The 24,194-nt window shown below is 47.4% G+C and overlaps 1 protein-coding gene across 3 annotated transcripts; it reads left to right on the top strand.

Moving 5' to 3' along the window:
• The first annotated feature begins 1,972 nt into the window (after positions 1 to 1,972).
• On the top strand, positions 1,973 to 24,194 carry MAPK8 (mitogen-activated protein kinase 8). 3 transcript variants are annotated; one of them, XM_032227046.1, is made up of 13 exons: positions 1,973 to 2,208; positions 3,645 to 3,727; positions 4,365 to 4,526; positions 5,517 to 5,646; positions 6,414 to 6,472; positions 6,584 to 6,722; positions 9,381 to 9,546; positions 13,244 to 13,315; positions 15,396 to 15,578; positions 20,594 to 20,718; positions 21,084 to 21,147; positions 22,078 to 22,155; positions 22,878 to 24,194. In XM_032227046.1, the coding sequence occupies exons 3-13, from the start codon at positions 4,405 to 4,407 to the stop codon at positions 23,021 to 23,023; spliced, it is 1,284 nt and encodes a 427-aa protein (XP_032082937.1). In that variant the 5' UTR covers positions 1,973 to 2,208; positions 3,645 to 3,727; positions 4,365 to 4,404; the 3' UTR covers positions 23,024 to 24,194. The 3 variants fall into 3 exon arrangements, with proteins under 3 accessions (XP_032082937.1, XP_032082936.1, XP_032082938.1); XM_032227045.1 differs by lacking the exon at positions 13,244 to 13,315 and adding an exon at positions 13,686 to 13,757 and having other exon boundaries at positions 1,974 to 2,208; XM_032227047.1 differs by lacking the exon at positions 13,244 to 13,315 and adding an exon at positions 13,686 to 13,757 and having other exon boundaries at positions 1,974 to 2,208; positions 22,873 to 22,965.

Genomic DNA, 24,194 nt, shown 5'->3' with positions numbered 1-24,194 from the left:
GAGGCCGAACTGTTCCAAATATACTACACTCACGAAATAAACGCTATGATAAATGACACAGATCAATTCCAATGCAATGTCACACGAAATAATTAAACCAAAGTGAAAATAAGTCAAAATCTATGAAAATTCAATATAACAATGCAATCGGAAACACTGAAGTGGAATTGTGAAGTATTTAGTATGGCGTTTGTTGCTTTTACGTCCAACAGATGGTACTGGTTTTCAAAAAGGCATGTTTTTACCTGTCACAGGTGTGACATCTATATAATATAGGTATATAAAAACACACGCGTATTCGAATGCAACGTTGTGTCAAAATTTCAAAGCAATTGGTGAAGAATTTTCGGAGATTTAAGATTTTAAACAAATGAACATTTATATTTTTATTTATATAGATTTATGAAACAAATTTTTTTAGCCCCGTAGCTGACAGATAGTGAATCTGGGCGGCTTACAACAGGGGTGTCAAACTCAATTTCATTGAGGGCCGCATCAGGATTGTGTTTGACCTTGGGGGGGACGGGGACCAAGGGGGGCATGGCCAGCTTAACGTCACTCATGTGACCAAATGCCACTTTTGCTAGTAGCTTCTTTTGCTAGCATTCTGCCAGCAAAAGTGGAGCTCATGAGGGCTGTGCACGGCCCTCCCAGGCTCCATTTTCGGCTGCAACAGTCTCCTGCAGTTCTCTGCCAGCAAAGACGGAGCTCAACCCTTCTGGGCTCCATTTCCGCTGGCAGAGGCACAGAGAGCCAGTACTGTGCAGTTTCCAGGGCGGCCTCGCGGGTCAGATCCAAGCGCCCCATGGGCTGGATCCAGCCTGCGGGCCTTGAGTTTGACACCCTTTACCCACAGAAATATAGTGTCACAATCAAGAGAAGCCGATTTTATCCTGCATTCCACTGAGGTCATACCCAGAATACTGTACAAACACTCTGGCTTCAAATCAAGGATGGTAGAGAGAATAATATAAATAAATTATTTGATATAAATCCAATAAACAAAGAAACAAATAATTATTTTTTAAAAATGTTTCATAAGAATCTGTTATGAAAATCTATCTTCCCCCCGTGTGTGTTTTAACATCTGGCGTTTTCTGCCTCGGTCCAACCGGTCCAGATTCCCCAGAGCCCCCTAAGGACAGAATTGGAAGGGCCCCCTGGAGATCTTCCAGTCCAACCCCTGCTCAGGAAGGAGGCCCTAAACCATTTCAGACAGCTGGCCGTCCAATCTTAGAAACCTCCACTGGTGAGGAATCTCCTGCAGCCTCCAGAGCAGAGGCCTCCAACTGGTCTGCAGATCACTGGGGGCCCATGAGAAGATTTTTTTGGGTGTGTGGGTGTGGGTGTGTGTGTGTGTGTGGCGCAGGCTGGCTGAATCAACGGGTGTCGGCCGCGCCTTTCTCCCCCCTCCGCTGCTCTCGCAGCAGAGTTAAATTTAGCCTGCTTCGGTCTGTGTGGGTGTGTGGGGGGGGGGGGGAATAGCGTCCCCTCATCCTCCTGGAGCCCATCATAACCCAGAACATGGAGGCAGCCGGGTCAGCCTCATGTCTCTCGGGGTGGAGAGAGCAGGGTGGGCGCATCAGAGGGAGGGAGGGAGGGAGGGTTTTGGGCTGCTGCCTCACACGGCTGGCTCAGGTGGGAGTGACCGGGACCCCCTCCCGCCGCCCGAGTCCCCCGCTACTACCGGAGAGGCCTGCAGGGCAACGACCCGCCCCCACACGCAACGACCCGCCCCCATCCCTGTGCGGGGGGGGGGGGCTCCCGCACAGGCGCAGCTCGCGGAGAGCCCCCTCCCCTCCCTCCCTCCCTCCCTCCCAATGCGGGACGCGAGGGCGGCGCAGCGGAAGGGGCAGGCGCAGGTGGCGCGCGATGACGTCGGGCGGGTGGGCGGGCCTGTTGGCTGGCGCTCCAGGTGCCCGGGGAGAGGGGGGGGGGGAGGAGGAGAGGAGGAAGGGGCGGGGCGGGGGCGGAGTCGCTTCCGCGGAGAGGAGGAGAGGCGGCGGCCAGAGAGGCCGCATTGACGGCAGCGGCGGCTCCTTCCTTCCTTCCTTGCTTCTTTCCTTCCTGTCGGCGCCGACCCGGAGGGCGCGGAGGCGGCGAGCGGTGCACCTGAGCGCCCGGAGGCTGCTGGGCCCGTGGCCGGAGCGCAAGGCCGAGCGAGGCAGGAGCTCGGCCTGCCTGACGTGGGCGAGGGGGTCGGCCCAGGTGAGGAGCGCAGAGGCGGCGGCGGCGGCGGCGGCTTCGGGATGCCCGCGTCCCGTCCTGCGGCTGCCCCACCCCGGCGCCCGCGCCCCCCGCCCAGCTGCCCCTGCCCCCCCCCCCCGGCGGCCTCGGCCTCCTCCCTCCCTCCCTCCCTCCCTCCCTCCCTCCCACCCACCCTTGGGGGCTGGGCTGGGCTGGGCTGGGGCGGCCGTGCAGGTGCCGAGCGGAGGCGCTGATCGGATAGAAACGGCCTCTCCCTGCCGGCGGGAGCAAAAGAGGGGCTCCCTTCCTTCCTTCCTTCCTTCGCCCTGGAAAGGAAGCCCCCCTGGTTGTTTTCAGAGTCAGGCTTTGAAATGGAAAAGAAACGCATGCAGCAATATGGTGGAGATGCAGATTGGATGGAATGACCTTTCGGGCCTCTTGGCCTGGAACATAAATGGAGGATTAACTCATCCCCCCCCCTATTTATCTTGCAATCAGTGCAACCTGTGAATGCAGAGATGATGATGAGGATGATGATGATGATGAAAATAACGTTAAGTGCCAGTCGGTCCTGCAGTCGGTCCCAGAGTCGAATTTCTAGGCCAGAGTCTCTCCCTCACCTGAGGCTGCCTGGCCTCATTCATGCCTGGGGCTTCCCTTCCAAAAGTCACTGGCCTCTTGCCCTTTCCTGGCTCTTTAGCACAAAGCGGAAAGGCCCTTGGTGGGACCCCTGGCCTTCCATTAGCCGAGCATGACAGATACTTAAATGTGCAATGTAATTCCTTTCATTCTTAGGGGGGGGGGGCAATTATCAGTAAACAAAGGATGTCAAATGATCTGAAACAGGTAAATAGATACAACATTGAAGGAGATGTTAAGGAGAATGTTCCATGGATGGTCCTCTGTTTTCCAATACTTATATTGTTAGCATAGGTGAAGAGTTAAAGGTTTATCAGTTTGCATATGATACAGAATTGGGTTGCTTAGCTAATATTGTAAAAAAAACAAGCCAAATTCCGAATAATCTTGATGGATGAGACAAGTGAGCTGAAAGTAACAGTGATTTCTGCGTTCTTTGCATTTCCTTCCAGGTTTTGTCTACAAATTAAATGCAGGGTCTAGAATGAGGTGTGCCTGCCTTGCCGAGACTATTTGTGAAAAAGATCTCAGAATAGAAGCTGATTGCAAATTGAATATGAACGAGCACTTCAGAGATCATCGGTGTAGTTTAAGGCTGCTGCACGGTAGTAGAAGTTTGGGAGTCCTGGGCACCGCATTTTAAAAGCAAATCCCAAGGAGGGCCCTAAAAGGGTCTAGAAAACAAGGCCAGAAATTGAAAGAATTGGAAACGTAGCTTTGCCCAGAGAAGGCTGGTTAGAGATGATAACACTCATTAGATCTCTGGATGGAGTTGTCATATTGAAGAAAGCTGAGACTTCCTTTTTTTATCGTTTCAGAATGCAGGACTTGGAATAATGGATTTAAGCTACAGGAAGGTTGATTCAGGTTGAATTTTAGACAAAAAGAAGAATCACTAATGGTAAGAGCAGTGCAGCCGATTAAGGAATTTGGTAGATTCCTTTAACTGTTTGTATACAATCAAAAACACAGTTTATCTGTCAGGGATAATTTGGATTCCCACACCAAGCATGGCATTAGGCTAAATGGCCTCTTCCAACATGGTACAATTTGAAATGGTGATGTGGAACAAGAGGCTTTTGAAGATGCTTGAAAATATTCAGTAGGGAGTTTGGTTCCCCCCCCCCCTTTTCTTCTTCTTTTTTGCTAAGTAATTTGGGGTTACCTGCCTCAGGATAGTGTTTTCCTACATTGTTGCTTTGTGGGACTGTTACAGAGGATTGGTTGCAAAATCAGGTTACATTACTCATAAATTCTTGACATGACTCCATGTCAACAACAGGTTGGGATTGTAGAATCATTCATGTGAATGTGCACTTTAACTCAAATTGGCTTAGAAATGAAAGCCAAGTTGTCTTGGAGTTGAACACAAAATAATTCTGCTCATTACTTAACTAATGTAAACCATGAAGTATGTACCTGAGGTTCCTACGTGTTATTTGGTAGCATTCTTCCTTCATTCATGTAGTGAAGGAAAGCAGAATAGAATAATGTGCCATTTTATGTGAGTCTGGAAAATGTTGATTTGTTCATTGCAGGTTGGCGTCTTTTAGCTTAAGCTCTTCAGCTGGAGGCATCATGAGCAGAAGCAAGCGTGAAAGTAACTTCTACAGTGTTGAAATTGGAGATTCTACTTTCACTGTATTAAAGCGATACCAGAATCTGAAGCCGATTGGTTCAGGTGCACAGGGGATAGTATGGTAAGGCATTTTCCTCAGTGAAAGAGTCTCTCTTTATTGAAGAAGAGAAGACAATCAAAGATGGAACAGTGTCAATTTTCTTTCTAAGAAGAAGTAGCCTATATATAGGACCAACTCCCTGCTTGCTGTAAAGGGTCCAGCTTTTATTCTGGCTTTCAGTCCCTTTCATCCAACTTGCTGCCATCATTTTGACCGCCCCTGCTTCAGAAGAGGGAAACAGTGTTTTCCCCACCCAGCACCCGTCCTGAGCATTTACCTCCTAGTCTTGCCTGGAAGAGAGGAATACCCCCACCCCCGGCCGCCCAATTTCTCCATCAGACAAAGGAGATCCTTCTTGGAGAGAATCAGAGTTTCAGATGGGAAGCAATACAGAAGAGGAAACTCCAGCCCGTTTCCTGACAGATGGGCTATCACTGGTCCATGGGAGGTGGCTCCTGGGCCTCTCTGGGCTCAGGAAAAGAGAGGAGATTCTTTGTTTTGGGGCCTTTCATTCCAAGGTGGTTGTTTTTCTCACATGAAGTTGCTTTTAATTCCAGATGGTGCTTCAACAGGATGGTACATTCTGTTAAATGCTTTAAGTGTTACTTTTCGGTGGGGAAAAAGGTAGATGCAGCAACCATGTTGAATGGAAGCCCTTGAGGACTGAAGAAGAGACGGGTTCTATTCTCTGGAAAAATCAGAATCCTTTAGTGCCATAGAAAAGACCCTGTCCCTGTACTCACTCCTCTGAAGAAGAACACAAATAATAACAGCTTGTATTGTAGTAAGTGTAGAATTTACTCTGCCTGATCTGGCTCCAGATTTCCGCTTGGGTTCATGGCTAAAATTCATGCTTCGGCTCTTGTGTATTCCCTTATTGAATTCTGTCATCTCACCAAAACTGAAATTATGTACTGTGCTAATATAATGTTGATAAGTACCTGTTGAATCCATTTCTGGCGGTGCCTGGTTGCATGCTTGTGAGCAATGGCAGTTTTCTTTTATTCACAGTGCAGCTTATGATGCGCTTCTTGAAAGAAATGTTGCAATAAAGAAACTCAGCCGACCATTTCAAAACCAAACACATGCGAAAAGGGCCTATCGAGAACTGGTCCTCATGAAGTGTGTAAACCACAAAAATGTAAGTCTACTTATGCAGACTTAAAAACAATATCAAAATTGTTCTTCAGGAAGTGATTCTTTGGCTGTCTTTACAATTCAAGGATAAATTAAGAAGACTAAACCCCAAGGTATAACTGTTAGAGGGAAGTATTGGATTTACAGTTTAAATTGGTTTATTGCAAATCTGTCCTGCCTTTTTTGTTGAAGCTTAAAGTCGTTCCATCAGGTCTCCCCTAGTTTTATTCGCATCCTTAATAGGATATTTTTCAAAGATCATGTCTCTTGTCTGGGTGGATATTATAATAAAGCTGAATACATTTATACCTGGCAATAAGTTGAATTGGGAGTCAGTTGAACAATTTCCTCTTCTTTATGTTTTAGAAATTGTGCATAGTTAAGGAAGAGAGCGGGGGGGGGGGGGGCTCAGATTTGCCTACGTAACCCATTGCTTCTTTTTAGGTATTATTTTTCTCACAATCATACACACTTGTCATCTGAGTTCTTTTCTGTCTTATGGTTTGTTTATTCAAGTTAATTTTGCACTAACTACTCGAGAAGGATTTTCTCTTTCCATTGTAGACCATCAAATTCTAAATCTGGGCATTTTTCAACATTAAGGATAAAATTGATCGGTATTGTAACCTAGGTGTAAATTAGCAAACAATATAGAAATTTTAGTGCTCTAAGACTAAATTAATCAGATTCTCCAGTTTTGCAGCTTACTTTTTATATAAATTATAATCAAAAGTTGTGTGCTCATTACTGTACCTTTTTTCTTCTTCATAGATAATTGGTCTGCTAAACGTGTTCACTCCACAGAAATCGCTGGAAGAATTCCAAGATGTGTAAGTATGAATTTCGGGAAGAAGCCTGTGTCAACTGTAATGACGCACAACTGTCGATACAATGAGACCTTCTGCCGTGACTTCACTGCCTGTTTCCCCTCCCCTCCAAAGTTACATAGTGATGGAGCTCATGGATGCCAACCTCTGCCAAGTCATCCAGATGGAGCTGGACCACGAACGGATGTCCTACTTGCTGTATCAGATGTTGTGCGGCATCAAGCATCTTCACTCAGCTGGAATCATACATAGGGTTAGTGAGATCATTTCTGTTATTTTACGCATAGTGTGACTTTTTAAATCTTTATATTAAAGTAAGTAGATATTACTATGCCTGAAAGAACATCTGGGCCAATTTTATTACCTTCCTCTCAAATATAACATTTGACTAGTAATTGTGTCACTTGCTCTTAATTAACTGGATTTATTCTTAAATCATCATCTCGGTACAACTTAAGTCTGGACATGGTAATATGACTGCATTCTAAGATGGATGCTTTTTAATCACTAAACATTCTGGATTTAAACTAAATCACTAAACATTCTGGATCGGTGGTGAGACCCCTCCTGAAGAAACCATCTCTGGACCCAGCCATTTTGAGCAACTATCGTCCAGTCTCCAACCTGCCCTTTGTTGGGAAGGTTGTTGAGAAAGTGGTGGCCTCTCAACTCCGACGGTCCTTGGATGAAACTGATTATCTGGATCCCTTTCAGTCGGGTTTCAGGCCTGGTTACAGCACGGAAACTGCTTTGGTCGCGCTGATCGATGATCTCTGGCGAGCCAGGGATAGGGGTCACCCCTCTATCCTAGTGCTCCTTGACCTCTCAGCGGCCTTCGATACCATCGACCATGGTATCCTTCTGCGACGGTTGCGAGAGGTGGGAGTGGGAGGCACCGTTCTCCGGTGGTTCTCCTCCTACCTCTCGGACAGGTCGCAGTCGGTGTTGGTTGGAAGGCAGAGGTCGACCCCTAGGCCCCTCAATTATGGGGTGCTGCAGGGTTCGGTCCTGTCCCCCCTCCTATTTAACATCTACATGAAGCCGCTGGGTGAGATCATACGCCGGCACGGGATTAAGTACCACCAATATGCGGACGATACGCAGTTGTATCTGTCCGCCCCGTGCCAGCGAAGCAGTAGAAGTGATGTGCCAGTGCCTGGAGGCTGTTAGGGTCTGGATGGGAGTAAACAAGTTGGCACTCAATCCCGACAAGACCGAGTGGCTACTGATGTTCCCTCCCAAAGATTGGCCAAGTATTCCATCTCTCAGGCTGGGGGATGAAATTATACGCCCTTCAGAGAGGGTTCGCAATTTGGGAGTCCTCCTGGATCCCCAGCTGACTTTAGAACACCATTTGTCGGCTGTGACCAGGGTTTTTTTTGCCCAGGTTCGCCTGGTGCACCAATTGCGACCCTACTTGGATCCGGAGGCCCTTCAGACAGTCACTCACGCCCTTGTGACCTCAAGACTGGATTACTGTAACGCGCTCTACATGGGGCTGCCCTTGAAGAGTGTTCGAAGACTCCAGCTGGTCCAGAACGCAGCCGCACGAGCGATCGTGGGTGCACCCAGGTACACCCACGTTACACCTATCCTCCACGAGCTGCACTGGTTACCCATTAGTCTACGGATCCGCTTCAAGGCGCTGGTCGTTACCTATAAAGCCCTTCATGGCATCGGACCTGGGTACCCGAGAGACCGCCTCCTGCCGATCACCTCCCATAGACCGATTAGATCACACAGGTTAGGTCTCCTCCGGATTCCATCTGCCAGCCAATGTCGACTGGCGACTCCCCGGGGGAGAGCCTTCTCTGTTGCAGCTCCAGCCCTCTGGAACGAGCTCCCCGTGGAGATCCGGACCCTTACTACCCTCCCGGCCTTCCGCAAAGCCACTAAGATCTGGCTGCTCCGGCAGGCTGGGGGGCTGTTGAAATAGCCAGCCCCACTGTAACTATGAATGTTGTGTATTTTAAATTGTTGTTTGTCTATTTATCCCCTTCCTTTGTTTATTGTAAGCCGCCCAGAGTCCTTCGGGAGTGGGCGGCATGCAAGACCAATAAAATACAAATTTAATGGTGACTCTGTTGTGAAAAAAACACATTTCATCTGTCTTCCGTATTAAAAAATGTTTAAGAATTCTACTGTTGGTGCAGTCCCCAGAAGGAGGAGGTGGTGCATAGCCAACCAGAGGTGCTCTTGGAAAAGCTAAGCATTTGGATGAGGGGGTCGGGGAACATTGGGGCTCTGCCCTAAAGGCTACTTAGGAAACTATCAGATAGGATTTGCAGGAGGCTCCAGTGGGTTAACGGTCAAAGGGAGAAGCTGAGGAAGGGCCCACCCAGATGGATCAAGCCAACTGGAAATGATGGCAGGAAGGCTGAACTTTCAGGCTGGCAAGATTCTGTTAGGGTCCCCTTAGAATAAAGTAGAACGAGTTCGTCTCATCCTGTTTTCTGTCTGGTTTATCTGGGAAGGCTAACCCAGGACTTGAACTCCTCCACAGAAGGAAAAGACTTTACTTTTTTGCGTAACTTCCATCAGTTAGCGCAAACGTGTTGAATTTATTTCCTGGAGAGTAGGAAAGGACTACTGCGTAGAATCGCTTTGGAAGCGGTTCCATGACTAATCCCTGTTCCTTATTAAATGAAAAATGCAAAAGGTGTTATATCTCGTCCTGGAAGGGCCAATGCCCTTCATGCAAATTTCAGAGCTGTGTATTTTCCCTCCCAAGTGTTGAAACAGATGTAATAACTTGCACAAGTTATTAAAGAAGAGTACATTTTGTGCGATTTTCACAGAGATGCTGCCAAACGCGGTTGTAGTTGTTGAGCTGATTTTTTTTTTTTTGTACTCTGCTTTTGACATTTCTTGAAGGAGATCTTCTATTTCACATCTTATTATCTCTTCAAAGGATTTAAAACCTAGCAATATTGTGGTGAAAGCTGACTGCACGCTGAAGATTCTAGATTTTGGGCTGGCCAGAACAGCCGGGACCAGCTTCATGATGACCCCTTACGTCGTGACGCGCTACTACCGAGCACCGGAAGTCATCCTTGGAATGGGATACAAAGAAAACGGTTAGGAGTCTCAGGTTTCGGTCCCCAGACAGCATCTTTTAAAATTCCATTCCTTGGGTTTCTCTCTCATCTTTTCACGTGCCTCATTTTATCTTTTATTCAGCTGTTAAAACCTAATCCATTATCAGAATGTGCCTTGTGTTTAGTCTCTGTTTCATGTTGGAAGCACCTTAGGAAATGTTACATTGATGGTGTTGGGACAACAGTGCTTATTTTCTTAATTTCTATGCTCTTCAAATGTGAAAAATAACTTCTAGTTCTATAAAGTGGCTGAAATTAAGCTTAACTATGCGCAAGAAGTCCTTGCTTAATGACAGCAGCTGGGCCTGCCGTGTCGGGGGCTAAGTGACGCGGTCTTAAAGTGCATGGTCACGTGATGGTGCCGCTTAGTGACTGTTGTGGTGCCATTGTTCGTTGCCATGGTGAAGCAGATCCTCTGACGGGCCGTCCCCGTGGCTCCTGCAGGCAGACGAGCAGCTCAGCTGCTGGCCCTGCCTGCCCACGTTGGGCAGCTGGAGAGGGTTTGGTCAGCACTACCGTTGACGCTGCCCATTTCGAAAGAAGGATGGAAGAAGAAGAAGAAGAGAACTCCTCTGTCCGTTGCTTTATCGGCCCATTACACGGGACAGGCGCACAGGATGAGGGGCCTTTTTATTTCGCCTGCTGCCTCTGAGCTTCCCCTGCTTTCGTAGCTAGAAAAAAATTACTTTTGACCCAGTGCCATTGCTGAAGGGTTGAAGGAACGAGGGGAAGATGTGTCTGTTTCTACTAGGGCTGATAAAAGGATATATATATATATTCATGGTGAAGTTATTAAAAACTTTGCTATTAGGGAGGTTTGCTTTGCTTCAAACTCTGAAGTGAATAATATTGTCAAGCCAGCCTCCCTCAAGAAAGAAACCACTTAACTCCATTTTGCAGAATTAAGAGTACTTTTACTGGTTATGAAAAGATGGCAGCTAAGGAAAGGAAGATCTGAGGCAAAAGCGCGCGAAATCATACATGTCAATATGCGAACCAACCCTCTTCCCCTGGTGACCCCATCCCACAGTCCAATCTGCAAATCCCTCAGGTGTCACGTGAGTTCCATCTTCAAAAAGCATCATCAGGTTGGTATGCAGGACAGCTGGCCTTGGCCACCTCGGTCACTATCTCCAGCATGCGCAGGTGATGGTGAGAACAAAACGCCCTTTTCACAATCTCTCCTGTACTTAAAACTTCCTTTCCCAAATACCAGCCCCTCCCCCCCCCCCGTTTCAATGGCAGCCGAAAATGGCAAATAGCGAAACAGAGGCTGACAAATACTTTAATGCTCCATCTATCCCATTCAAGTTGATATTTACACATATGTTTACTCATACAAATAATGTAAAAATTTAAATATACATTTTAGAAGAAGAACAAATTATAAATTATAATAATTTATAAATGTTGTTGTAATATCTGTGCAAATATATTTTATTTTAAATAAACCTACCTTACTCTGAGGTGTCCTCGGTGCTCTCTGAGCTCCTGTCGTTAAGAGTAATGAAACGTCTGCAAGAAAACCAGCCATCTCAGAGAGCACCAAGGACTCTTCATTTCAACCCTGAGCTCCAAATATTCTCCTTTATTGCTACCTTCCTTTCAAGATGGCTTCTAGAAGAGATTTAAACGCTACACGTGCAGAGGGGGAAAAGGCAGAGCATGGCTGAGGTATCAGTGCCAGGAGGCTCCTTACAGATGTTCCATCTGGCAGATACACATACACACAGGCGTTGGACTATGGAGTCTTGGCTGTTGCTTAACGATGAGAATAGCAGAGGCGGGCTGCTCCCAGTTCGGACGAGCCGGGAGTGGTGGCGGCAGCGGGAGGGTCCGCCCACCCTCCCGGACGCTCCTGCGCATGTGTAGAAGCGTTGTGAGCGCACATGCTCAAGCAAACTGGTAGTAAACCAGTTAGCAACCCACCCCTGGACAATAGTCAAATAGGTTGACTTATTGCCACTCTAGGTATCCAGCGGAGCCCTTTTGAATACTTCTGAGGGCTAGTAGGATAATTACTTTGCTAACCGTGCTTTCATAAACCATGGAGGAGACGTGCAGAAATATATTTGAAAAATACTTTGAAGTCCAAGTTGGTCACCTTCTCCATGACTAAGCGCTACCATTTTTACAGCCATTGCTTGATCTCTTGGCTGATTTTAATAACGCAGACTGCAGTGTTTTCCTTGATGAGCTCCATGAATTGGGGACCGAGTGCCCTTTGCCGGAGGGGAATTACAAAAGGTGGTATTGGAAGGGTTAAGGTCTCTCTGGCATTCTCTAATTGTTTGCTTTCATCTTGTTTGTCTGCAATTTTGTTCTTTTTACTCTACTGAAATGAATTTTGTTTTGATGAAATACAGTGTAGGAATACTTCTAATATAGGTAAGTAGGTTATAATATATTAGAACACTTTCCTGGTCCCCAAAGGATTTCTGCCCAAGGAATTGTATAGGTGCCGAGGGGGGTCTCGGTGGATTGCCCTATCCGTGCTCGAGCCCCCCCTGCTCCCTCGGCCGAAAGCCGAATAGTTTTCCTGTAGATGAACCTGGATCTCCCTGGCTCATCCCCAGAGGGCTAAGCCCAAAGGGCTAAGCAGGGAGGGATCTGGCTAGTGCTTGAAAGGGGGACGCCAGGGATTCCCAGGGATGGATTCTAGATTATAAAATGTTGGAGAAGGAATGGCAAACCCTCTTGGTTTTGTTGCCGAGAAAACTCTGTGACCCAGGAAGCTGCGCTTGACTGTGGCGCAATTGCTCACAGTCTTTCCACACACACAGAGACTGTTTGTGTGTAAACCAAGAGCGTTTCTGAACAGCCTTCTGACTGGGCCACCTGTATCACCACAGCCTGGGTAACGGTTGCTTAACCTCAGTGCAAGGAAAATAAAAGCAACATTTCCTTCCCTCCAGTTTCTAGGCCCATGGTGGCAGTGGCGCATGATGGCCTCCTCCCAGGAGGCTTTCTCACTTCCCGTTCCAGCTCTGGAGGTGGGGGGGGGCAGGGTCCCCTTGAGGTGCCAGCCTGACCCGGCCCAGCTTAGCTTCTGAGCCCAGACCCAGCCAGGTGTGCCACTGAGGGAGCCACCACCCTCGGCTTCCATAGCAAGGTTGGACCCCCAAAATACAGGACACTGATAGCGCAGAGCCTTCGAGGAGAGAGGGGCCAGCCTCTCTTTAAAAAACGATCACCTTTCCACACAAAACCTCAATTTTTGACCCTAATTTTAGTTTATTAATTTTTAAGTAGCTAATTATTGATTCTCATTGCTAATAAAATTTGTGCTTCTTCTCTATTAGCTTTCTTAAATAATTCAGTTTCTTAACTATCTTTTATTTGAGGTAGATTATAATGCAAGAATTCTGAAAGTTAGAATAATCTAAAAGAGACATGAAAGATGCAAAATGGGGCCAGCGCAAGAAGATGCCATCCCCCCCGCAGTCTCCCTCCCTCCCTCCCTCCCTCCCTTCCTGTTTTTGTCTTGGGACGGAAGGTGTGTTTGCTGTGGGAGTCCTACGTGTGTCCTAGAAATACATTCCCGCCATGATTCTCATGATTCCTTGTTCCCTTCCGTTGATGCTTTCTTTGCCGTAAGATGCAGTCATCTCCTGCTGCTTCTTTTGATTTCCAGTGACAGTTTGCTTTGCTTCTTCTTTTTGTGCTACAAACATAGTGGATTTATGGTCTGTTGGGTGCATTATGGGAGAAATGGTTTGCCACAAAATCCTCTTCCCAGGAAGGGACTGTATCCTTGTGCTTCTGCAGCGGGATGAATTTTTGGTCATTAATTTCTTCTGGTAGCTGTCTTCTCTCCTCCCTCTTTTATTTTTTCAATGTTACTTCTTGGGACGCAAGTCTGACACCGTGTTTGTTTCTTAAAGCCTTAATATGTATTTCTGATAAATATAAAAATGAGAAATTGCTTCTGTTAAGGCTGCATTTAGCAGTAGGAAATAGTCTCCACTGGGATAGTGGCACATTTTCATCCATTTACATTCCTCCTGCCTCCTCCCTCTCCGTTGTCCCTGGCCGTTTTGTTTGTGTGTTTCCTTCTCAAACTCCCCTTTTTCGTTGTTTCCTTCCACTCAGTTAATGTCATTGCGTTTTGATTTCAGTTGACATTTGGTCAGTGGGGTGCATCATGGGAGAAATGATCAAAGGTGGTGTTTTATTTCCTGGCACAGACCGTATCCTTCCTGCGGCCTTGAACAGAAATCTGAGCAGACAAATCTTCTCACACACCCAAGAGCATTAGATATTTTAATGGCCTGATAAGTTTTATTGGCAAATATTTTTCCATGCAATTTGGCATAGAAGAAAAATGGTCTTTTATTAAGAGTTCAGTCAGCCAAGAATACCTCGTTTGAGTGTGATCTTAAACTATATTTGGACTTACAAAGAAATCTGTTTTTGTCCCTCAACATAATTTTCATCTTCACTTCTTTGCATTCTAGCCAAACTTTCAAGTGTTTGGCTTTTTTTTTCTAATAATGTTGCTACCCAACATTTTGCTAATATTGTGTGTGAAAACAGTTTTGATTGTTCCTCTTACTAGTGGGGGGGAAGGGGGGGCGCAGATTCCTCCAAGTGTAGGTGCCTCAGATGTTCCCCCTGGATTTTATTCTTCTAGCAGCTATTTTAATCGTCATTTTTAATAGATTAATGTATTTTAATATTCACCTCTGAATGACGGTGTCACAAGTTAAATTATTACATCTCTAAGAGACTCTTCAGCTGAAACTGACATGTCCAAAAGTTAATACAGTTTGAAAGGACAGCATCAGATACACCATTTTACGAATTAGGATAGAGGCCACTAATCTTGGCCATAGGTGTGGTGGGAAGCGTATATGCTTCTTTCTCATTCAGCAAAGACCTTTGGCACAACGCACACACTTTGTACCACAAATCTTATGTCCCACTGTGGTGCAGCATATAGTGCAGTAAGGGACATATTCTTTCCTAAAACAATTCTTGGCTAAGGGAAAAGGACAAATTTTATAGAGAGATATTATAGATTAACGTCAGTAGAAATATCTTCCTGATAATTATTAAATGTTTTAAATGACAACTTTATAAAAAACATAGTTAAGTTGCATAAGGTATGGCAGGCAAATGGGGGGGGGAGGGGACCCCCCCCCCATCTTCAGTTGTTAGGTGGAGTTCCCCTGTACCAGGCATGAGCCACCCCAGCCCTCCCAGCCCTTCGTGAGGAACCGCCATGCTGCAAAAGCACTGTTGATTCACATGGATTCCCTCCTGCTTGGGTGAGGCAGAACATTTGTGTTGAAATCTTCCAAGTTCTCCAGCTGGCCCAAACCTCATCCCCAATTCTGGACCCCTTGTTTTAACTATTTAGTTAAACGAACCAGAAATGCGTGTCCTGAGTCTGCCGGCTCAGAATTTGCCAACATCATTAGGGTTATTATTATTATTATTTTTTAAAATGGCACACTTTCGATAAAGACACAACTTCTCATCACATATTTTCTGTTTGTTGTATTTAAAATTGGGAAGCCACTTTACAGTTGATATGTGTGAGAAATGGATGAGTTTCTTATTTTCCAATTGCAAATGCTTATTTTTGAGTTGCTCATATATGACTCTTCTACATTTCTGCATCCCAGACAAGAATTTACTCAGCTTTTGTCCGTGGGGGTCTGTTCTTGTAGACCAGCAAAACCAAAGAGTGGAATTGCTGTGGAACTCTCAAATTCTTTTTTCTTGTTCTTCTCAACACTTTTTTTTTTTGAGCAAATGGTAGTTTTAACGTAACCTTTGTTTGAACACCAAATACATAGATTTTCTTAGCTTCGTGATTTCAGATATCGATCAGTGGAATAAAGTTATTGAACAGCTAGGGACTCCCTGTCCCGAATTCATGAAGAAGCTGCAGCCAACAGTGAGGACGTATGTGGAGAACAGGCCTAAATATGCTGGCTATAGTTTTGAAAAACTCTTCCCAGATGTTCTCTTCCCAGTGGATTCTGACCACAATAAACTGAAAGGTAAGAGACCGTTAAATTTTTCTCCTGCAAATGTTGAACTGTCATCTTGGGAATAATAATAAAAGTAAAAGAAACACATTGGATTGCAGGCTCCTAGAGGTGGAATTTTTAGCATTGGGATCACATCTACCTGGTGAAATGTTCCCATTCTCCTATAAATAACTAGCTTCACCTGAAAATCTTTTATATGTGTTTTATATGACTATTCCAAGTCTTACCTTTGTTGTAGAATAGCAAAAGTTCTAAAGAAGGCAGATGAGTTTCTGGTTTATAAAAAAGAAAATTCTACTTTCCTCACATTCACACTATTTGACCAATATACCAGAAGGAAGGAAGTAAAACTGGTGGCCTGTGGCCCTTCGTTGAAGGAGATTTCTCTATTTTGTTGATGACATGGATGCCAAAATCTTTCCTGGCCCATCAAGTATTTTGCCTTTGGCCACCAACAGCCGCTGGGCACAGACTAGCCAGACAGCCAGACCCGCGTTTTCCCTTCCCCAAGACTTGTGAAGCGATTAGTGGCCTTCAGCTTTTCCATGCTGCTCCAGGCCATTCCAGGTTACTCCCACTTTCTCTTTGTGGAGCTAAATCTGCTCGGCCAAGAACCGGGCCTTGAGCTGGGCAGCGAAATGCCTCCGAGGGAGCCAGTGCAACCAAAGGCCTGAGGGGTGGGGTGGGGGGGTGGAGAGAAGGAGGGAGAGGTTGACCCACTTCCCTGCAAAGAGAATCGCCAGCACCACCGTGCCTTTTCTCTGCATGCCAACAACAAGGCCCGGCTTTTGGCAAGAAGGTGACTTCTCCTCCTGGGTAGAAGGAGCCCACTTGTGGCCAGGTCCTTTCTGGCCCTTGAGCGGTTTAAGGGAACTAGCAAATCCAATACCAAGCCTAAAGTGCCCCCCCCCCAGGGGGGGGGCAGAGAGTAGTTGTGAGGTTGAAGGGGGGGGGGGGAAATGTTACCTCCTGCTTGCCCTGAGCCCTGCCGTGTTATGTGTGCCTTGAACATGGCGTTTGACCCGTCAGAAGCGGCCCCTGATATATCCTGTGGCAGAGCTTGTGTAAATAGGTCCTCAAATCATACTTAATAGAAACTAGGCAGTGAAAATGTTTGTGGAATATCATTTATGGACAGTTCGTAGGTTGAATTCAGTCACAGAAAGAGAGTTACATTTTCTCTCCCTTCTCCTTTGAGTTCGAGAAACTAGTGCGATCCAGAATTAGATGTTCCGCGAGGTCTCTTGACCGCTCTGGGCTTTTCATGCTTCAGTTGATGTAGGGGTTGCGGCCACCAATAGCTGCTTCTTGGTCAGTGGAGGTAGAAGTTGACAGGACAAGAGAGGATGGTCTTATTTTGCCCAAGGAGGCAGAGCCAACAATCTACCATGTTAGAAAAAGGAGAAGCACCCCCCCTCCTCCCCCTCCTCCTCCTCCTCCTCCTCCTCCTGCCAGGGGTGTGAAGAGGGCAGTTTCTTGGGAATGGCTGCCACACAGGTAGCCCCACCCCAACCTCCAGTGCGCAGGCCGTCCCTGAGTGAAGGGGCATTTCTTGTTATTCCTTAGCAAGGAAAGAAGGAAGGGAGGGGCCCTCCGGCTCCCTTCTCGGCCTCTGAGTTCAGATGGACCAGCCTCCTTGGGGGGCCAGCAGGGAGAAGGCCGAGGCGAGGGAGGGAGAGTGGAGAGACAGGTCACCCTCTGGGTTCTCCAAAGGTCTCTTCCCTCAGGCCCAGAGGCCTCTGAATGCCACTGTGCCAACCCCTGCCAGGTAGGAGAGGAGGCCGGGGAGCCACTGGAGAGCGGAGGGCAGGCATGCTCCGTAGACCCTTATGGTTGGCCCCACACAGCCAGCCAGGGGTTCGGCCGACTGGGGTTGAAGTTTGCCTTCCCCCACTGAGTCCTGGGATGGAGAGAGGTGCGAAAGGGATTGGTGCAGGGTGCGAGTTCTTCCATCTCAAGCTGCCTTTTGCCAGAGGAGGCCCAGGTGGGGGTTCCAGATGTTTTGGGGTTGCCCCTGTGACTGTCAGGGCTCCCTTTGCTTCCTTTCCCCACTTCCAGGGCTTTGGTGCTTTGTGATTCTCCCCGGTTCCTTCTCCTCTCTTCTGCTGCCTCCTGGCCGACTTCTTTGGTCTCCCTACTGACACACATTTGGGGTGTTACGCGGCAGGTGCTTGTCCGCCTGAGCTCCACAGGAGAACCAGAGAGAACTTCCGCTCCTTCACTTTCTATTACTTTCTCTATTTTGTGGCCCCTCCGGGTCCTGCTCCCAAGGAAACCGTATTTCCTGCAGCTGCTCCAGTGCAGCCCTCTTGCTCCTTTGTGCCGCTGCCGTTGTTTGCAGTCAGCCTGTGCGAGGTCTTCCTGCGGCAGCTAAGCAGGGGGGCCCTGTGTTTCTTCAGCTCCTCCTTTGCAGATGCCGCTCTCCTCAATTTCCTCTTAAGGTCTTTGCCTCTCTGGCTCTTTCCTCAGCCCTTCCTCCTCCTCCTCCTCTTAGCCACTGCCCGGTCTTGCTGTGATCCCTTTGCCCGTTATTCCTTCTTCTTCTTCTTCTTCTTCGTGCCCTGGCTTTCTCTTCCTGAGCCTCTGTCCCAATCTCCCACGTTTGGTTTCCTTGTAGGCCATACGGTCTTTCCGGTACTCGGTCCACGTGGGTAGATGGCAAAGGGGGCCCCTCCGTGAAGCAGGTCGCCTGTTCAGCTGTCCAAGTGGCCTTAACTACCACAAACGTCTCTTCAGATTGTATCTTGAGTCTGTTATTTCCCCATGTTCCCCCCCCCCCCCCCACTGCCTCTTTTTTCGGCTAAATGCTTAATCCCTTTAACTGCTCCACCTAGGAGTTAATGTCCAGTCCCGCTTGGAACGTAGAAAAAGAGGGTTGAAGGGAACCTTGGGGGTCTTCTAGTACGACCCCCTTGCCCATGGCAGAGGACCCTAAAAAGCCATTCCTGACAAATGGCTGTCCGGGCTCTTCTGGAAAACCTCCGGGGCCCACAACCTCCAGCGTAGGTCTCTCCAATTTGTTCCAGTTTGCTGATAAGGTTTTTTCCAATTGCAAAACTGGACACAGTATTCCAAATGGGACCTGACCAAAGCAGAGTGGGGTAATTGCCCGAATAGGATGTTAATACATCCTAAAATTGCCTTTTTTAAAAGCAAAAAATCTTTTTTTTTTAGCAAAAAAAAAAAAGCATGTTTGCAACTAATTCATGCTTTCATCAAAATTAGAAAGACTGGAAAAATAAAACGATTTTTTTTATCAGTTGCCTATTCTAGTCTTACTGTTCAATTTTTAGAAGGTTAAAAAAAATGAACGATAAGTTCATAATGATAAATAAGTGTAAAGATAGTTAGACTGAAGAGAGCTCGAGCTCTTTCTACTTCTGCTACGGCAGCTTAGAAGTACGTTTGTCTCCCAGGTTCTCTCAAAAAGAAGAGAGAGGCTTCTTTTTAGAGTTTCCTGAAAGCCTTTTCCTTTTCCAATGAAGGCACTTTTTGCATCCACGTCCTCTTACGCCTAATGGCTTCTCCCTTGCCCATGATCCAGTTCTTGGGATCCACCTCCTGGAAGTCAGGACGGATCCATGAACCACAGCAGCTGCTTCCGGAAGCCTTGACTCCCCTTGGTCCTGCTTCCCTCCCTCCTCTGCCCAAGGCCTTCCCCCTGAGGCTCCCCTCCTTTTCGGCCTCCCCGACTTCCTCTAGCCGGGAGCCCAGCGCACACCTCCGGCTTTTTTTCACCCCGGAGAACCCCAGCTTCACAACACGGCCCCTCATTGAAAGGTCCCAGCAGAAAAGGCCGGGCTCCTGGCAAGAGCCTCGGAGAAGGAATTGGGCTTGGCCGGCTGCTGTTTGCGGGGGGGGAAACGTTTTGAAACCTCTTTCCTATCAGCTCCCTTTCTCCACTGATCAAGAAAGAGGACATGGGGTTCATGATGAGCAGACCCACAAAACCCTCCCCCTCCCCCTTTTGGGTGAGGGGCGTTTGGTTTCCCCCAGTGTCTTTGTGTGTGTGTGTGTGTGTGTAGGTTCTCTTGAAGCTAGCCAGCCGTAGGTCCTCTCAGCCTGAGCTTTGGTTTTGAGGACATAGTGTGATGGCCTATTATAGCTGAAATCCCGTCCTTTGGCCGAGGAGTTTCCTCCTCCTCCTCCTCCTCCTCCTCCTCCTCCTCCTCCTCCTCCCAGGGTGGAGCTGAGCTGTGTTGCTGCTGTTGGCCCTGCTTTCTTGAGGAGGAGAGGACTTAATTCTTTCCTGTCCTATCAGGTCCCCCCTTTGCTGACCAGAAGGATTCCTCCTGGTAAGTTCACATTTCAGTTTCCCCTTTTAATTTCATCAGCTCCAGGGTTCTGCTAAGAGATTACGGAGCTGAGAGGTAAATACTGTGGCTCTTGCGTCTTCAATAATGTCATTTTTTATTATTTTACAGTCTCATTATCAGAAGTTTGCAATCAATTTAGGACTATCTTCCCCCTTGACCTGGTCTTGGCCTTGTTCACCCCTGGAACCTCAGGGAGAGGTCCAGCTATGTGTGTGTGTGTGGGGGGGGAGATTCTGCCTGAACCTAATTGGGGGGTGGGGGGGGGGAGGGCGCTTACTTTGGTCCTCCTGGCCACGAGGCCGAAGGAAGAAGCAGCAGCAGCAGCTCCGCTTGTCCAGCTGCTTTGCCTCCAGCTGAGAGGAAGCCAGGCAGGGGGCTACTTCTGAGGCTGGGCACCCAGCAGGAGCAGAGTCTGTAGTTGCCAGGGGTCCCCCCCCCCAACCAACTTTGAAGAGGAAGGGGATTCCTCTTACCCCCCCCCCCCCTCTTCCCCTGGGCATCTCCAGGAGCTGAGGAAAGTCGCACTCCTTCTGTTCTCTCTGAAGGCCGCCTGGCCTCTTCTCTGTCTACCTCAGCCTTTAATCAGCCCCTCCTGAGAAATTGGACTGCAGCTCCTCCTGGCCAGCGTCATATGAGTTTGGGCTTTTTCCTATTTCATATATATTACTTTCTAAAATGTTTCCCTGTGTTCTGTATTAAACCTTGCAGCTAGTCAGGCAAGAGATTTACTGTCCAAAATGCTGGTGATCGATGCCTCAAAAAGAATTTCGGTGGATGAAGCCCTGCAGCACCCTTACATCAACGTCTGGTATGACCCCTCGGAAGCTGAAGCCGTAAGTCCGGCCCTTCGGACTCTGGGCCCTTCGGACTCTGGGGTGGAAGGGGGAGGCGGGGCGGGGGTGGGGGGCAGAGCTGCTCTTCAGGGCGGAAACTGGACCTTTGCTGCATAACGGGTGGGGGGGGTGGGGCTTAAAAGAGCCAAATGGTGTGTGTTTGCTTGCTAACCCCCACACCCACCCCACCCCCCCAAATCTTGGTCTTTTTAAAGGATTGCTGATTGAATGGCATAGAATTGCCCTGTGGGGCCCCTCACTTGAGGCTATTGAGCTGGGCTTACTGCATGCCTGTTCTTAAACTGGCTGCATCTGTTGTTTCGTTCAACTTCAGCTAAGTTGTTGTGCCTTTCTTCCGTTCCCAGCCTCCTCCAAAGATACCAGACAAGCAATTAGACGAAAGAGAGCACACAATAGAAGAATGGAAAGGTGAGATATAAATGTTTTCGCTGTTCAGCATTAGCCGAGTCAGATGCCAGTAGAGATGCAAGGAAGGAGGGTTAGGAGGAGTGCTGAATTGTGGCATTTCAAACATCCACCAACCAGGGACCTAGGCAGAGGCAGCAATGACCACTCTGTGTGTGTGTGTGTGTGTGTGTGTGTTTCACAGGTCTACTACCAGGTTGGGGAAAGGGGGGGGTAGCGCAATGGAGGTGGACAACCTGCTACCTGTCCTGTAACCTCATGGCTTTCAGTGGGAGGCCTTTCCACTCTGCGGCCGTCCACACCAGAAGGAACCCAGGTCTTGTTTCCCTGCTTTCTGGGTTGAGTGTCAGTTGAAAGAAAGACCGATAAGTCAGTCGTAATAATTTTTTCATGAATAGCCATAATAACCAGCCCCTTTTGAAAGTGACATGAAACCAGATCAGCTCCCCGTGTGGCGCATAGTGTCCCAAAGACTGGAGAATTGGGAGAACTGGGGGCAAACTCCAGGGCGGTTGGGTGGGGGATGAGAAATCGTGTGTTTGTGGACGGGAGGCCCCGAGGCGTTGGCTGCGTGGGCTTGGCCACGGCCTTTCTCAGTGAACGGGTTGGCCTCCTGAAAGGAAATTCCGTAACTACTCCATGGATTATCTGGGACTGAAACATTCATCTATACAATTGCAAAAGGCCTGCAAAAATATTAGCGTGTTCTGCATGTGCCAGCAAGCTTTGGTTCCCTATGTGCTGTTAGTCCCATTCATTTAAGTGGTTCCATGGTTCTTAAAGGAGAATGGAATGGCCTTGCTTGGCCTGTCTGATCCGTTCCTTTGTGGAGTTTCACCTTGCAGAAGGTGGCTCTCTTTTTTTACAGGTGAAATTGCTTCTCTAGATTGCTTGAGATACTTTACAGATAACACTACAACTGCTCATTTACAGAACTGATTTACAAAGAAGTTGTGGAGCTGGAGGAGAGGACCAAGAACGGAGTCATACGTGGGCAGCCATCTCCTTTAGGTTAGTTGCTACGGGTCTTCTTCGGTTAATGCCACCTGTGAGGAAAAAGGGTCGTTTTTATCCAGCCTTGGTTCACAAAGACCCTGTCTTGTCTGAATGTTGCGATTAGGCCTGCTTCTTATCCACGTAGGCAGTTAAATAGCGTTCTGCATGTGTGAATATCCATGTTTACCTTGGACATCAGAGTAATTGTATGCAATGGGAATGCAGACCATTTCTCTGCAAGAAGGTTGGCCATAATGTCTACATGTGGGAGAAAAAGCAACTCGGTGCAACTCTTTAGCTGGTAGGATCTGCTTGCATTTATTGGTCGTCAGAAACACTCCAGCTCTCTTTCCGTTTCCCAGGCTGGAAATGTTATTTTCGCTGAATTGTCAACAAGCTGGGAAATGTCCTAGTCTCTGGTCGTTACTGCCCATCTGGTGCGATTAGGCCAGGGCTGAGAGTCGCCCAAGTCACCCGGCTGGCTTTGTGGCTCAGGCAGAACTAGAACTCGTGCCCTGCTGGTCTCTCAGCTGGCACCGTTCAGCAGAACCTCAAACAAGCTCTCGGAGCTCTCAAGCTCCCTTTAGGGCAGGGCTGAACCGAAGTACGCAGTTGTCCTCCCTGGCCGTAGGAAGAAGGTTGCGGGTACCCAGGAAGCGGCCAGCGGAAGAGGAGCTGACCGGAGGAGCGGGGGATCTCTCTGCAACTGAAGTGGTGCTTTCTTTCTCATAGCACAGGTGTAGCAACCGCCAATGGCCCTCGGCATCCATCTTCATCCCCATCAGTCTGTGATGCATCTTCACTGTCCACTGACCGGACTCTGGCCTCCGACACGGACAGCAGCCTGGAAGCCTCCGCCAGTCCCTTAAGTTGCTGTAGATGACGACGAATGGATGTAGGAGGGAGGTGGCTACCAACAAAAATCAGTGGTATTATTTTGGGGTGTTTTTAAAAGTAATTGTGGGATTAATTTTCAGAGTGCTAATTTTAAAGTAAAATAGTAAATCACGATGCTATTCTGTAATTAATTGTACAGTATGGAACTTAATTTTTATTGTTTTAAAATTGCATGCTTTACTACTGTGATTTTTGACTTTATTTTTTCAGGATGCATTTATAAGATAGGTTTATTAAATGTAATATTGCTATTCAGTTTGTATCACAGCTTCTTTCAAGGTCTTTCAGATTTGTTTTTTTAGAGAATCTCTATCAGCAGAGCCATTTTTCAATCTTTTATTTCCAATTGTTGTTACTTGTGGGATTATAGGTTATGGAATAATGCCTGGATAAGATCTTTGAACAAAAATGGGTTTATCCAGGGAACGCTGCTGCCTAAGCCAGCTGTCTCCAAGGGAGGCTGTGTATCCATTTGCCCAAAGGGAGGTTACGGGGGTGGGGGGTGGGGTGAGGAGTGGGCACGCCAGCGATCCCAGGGGGTGAGGTGGGCTGAATGTTGCCATCGGCCTGCCTCTCACCTCCTTTGCACGAGGCCTTTTAAGATAATCCCCCGTTTACACCTGCAGTGTCTTCACTTCTCCACTCATCTGTTGCATTAAGATTAGTAGCACTTCTACAAACCAAAATGCCCCCCCCCCCCCCCAATGACAGCTTTCCTCTTGACCTGCAGCTGATACTTCTGGATCTGTGGTAAAAGTATTCAATAAGTGTACTGTGTACGCTCCGGAGGTGTGTGTCAGCCTGTGCAATACTTTGTGATGTTGGGTATTGGAACAGCCCAACAGGAGCCACAAAAGAAATGAGGACTGCACTAAGATCATGTTTTGGTTAATTTCCTTCCAAGAAAAAAAAAGTGTAGAAATGCTGACTATAATTAAAAATGGTTTTGCTTTCTGCTGAAATGAGTTTCAATACATATCTTTGAATATGTATTTAATTTTATTCCTCTGATTCAAATTCTGAGTTCATTGTGAATTTAAAATTGTGAATTTTAAAAAAATGCAGATTTTTGAGAATTAAGCTTGTACTTTCTGCATTGTGTAGATAGAAGTCATATCTGTTTGCTTTTATTTATTAAATTTGTATGCTGCCAGTTC

The sequence above is a fragment of the Thamnophis elegans genome, chromosome 11, assembly GCF_009769535.1.
Source record: "Thamnophis elegans isolate rThaEle1 chromosome 11, rThaEle1.pri, whole genome shotgun sequence".
NCBI lineage: Eukaryota > Metazoa > Chordata > Lepidosauria > Squamata > Colubridae > Thamnophis > Thamnophis elegans.
This window is presented reverse-complemented; position numbering and strand designations above follow the sequence as displayed.

Bases quoted from the DNA above. Each gene is read 5' to 3' on its own strand.
- MAPK8 (XM_032227046.1), top strand. From the start codon at position 4,405: ATGAGCAGAAGCAAGCGTGAAAGTAACTTCTACAGTGTTGAAATTGGA. The intron at 6,473-6,583 runs GTAAGTATGAAT...TCCCCTCCAAAG, and splicing joins CTGGAAGAATTCCAAGATGT to TTACATAGTGATGGAGCTCA. The intron at 6,723-9,380 runs GTTAGTGAGATC...ATCTCTTCAAAG, and splicing joins CAGCTGGAATCATACATAGG to GATTTAAAACCTAGCAATAT.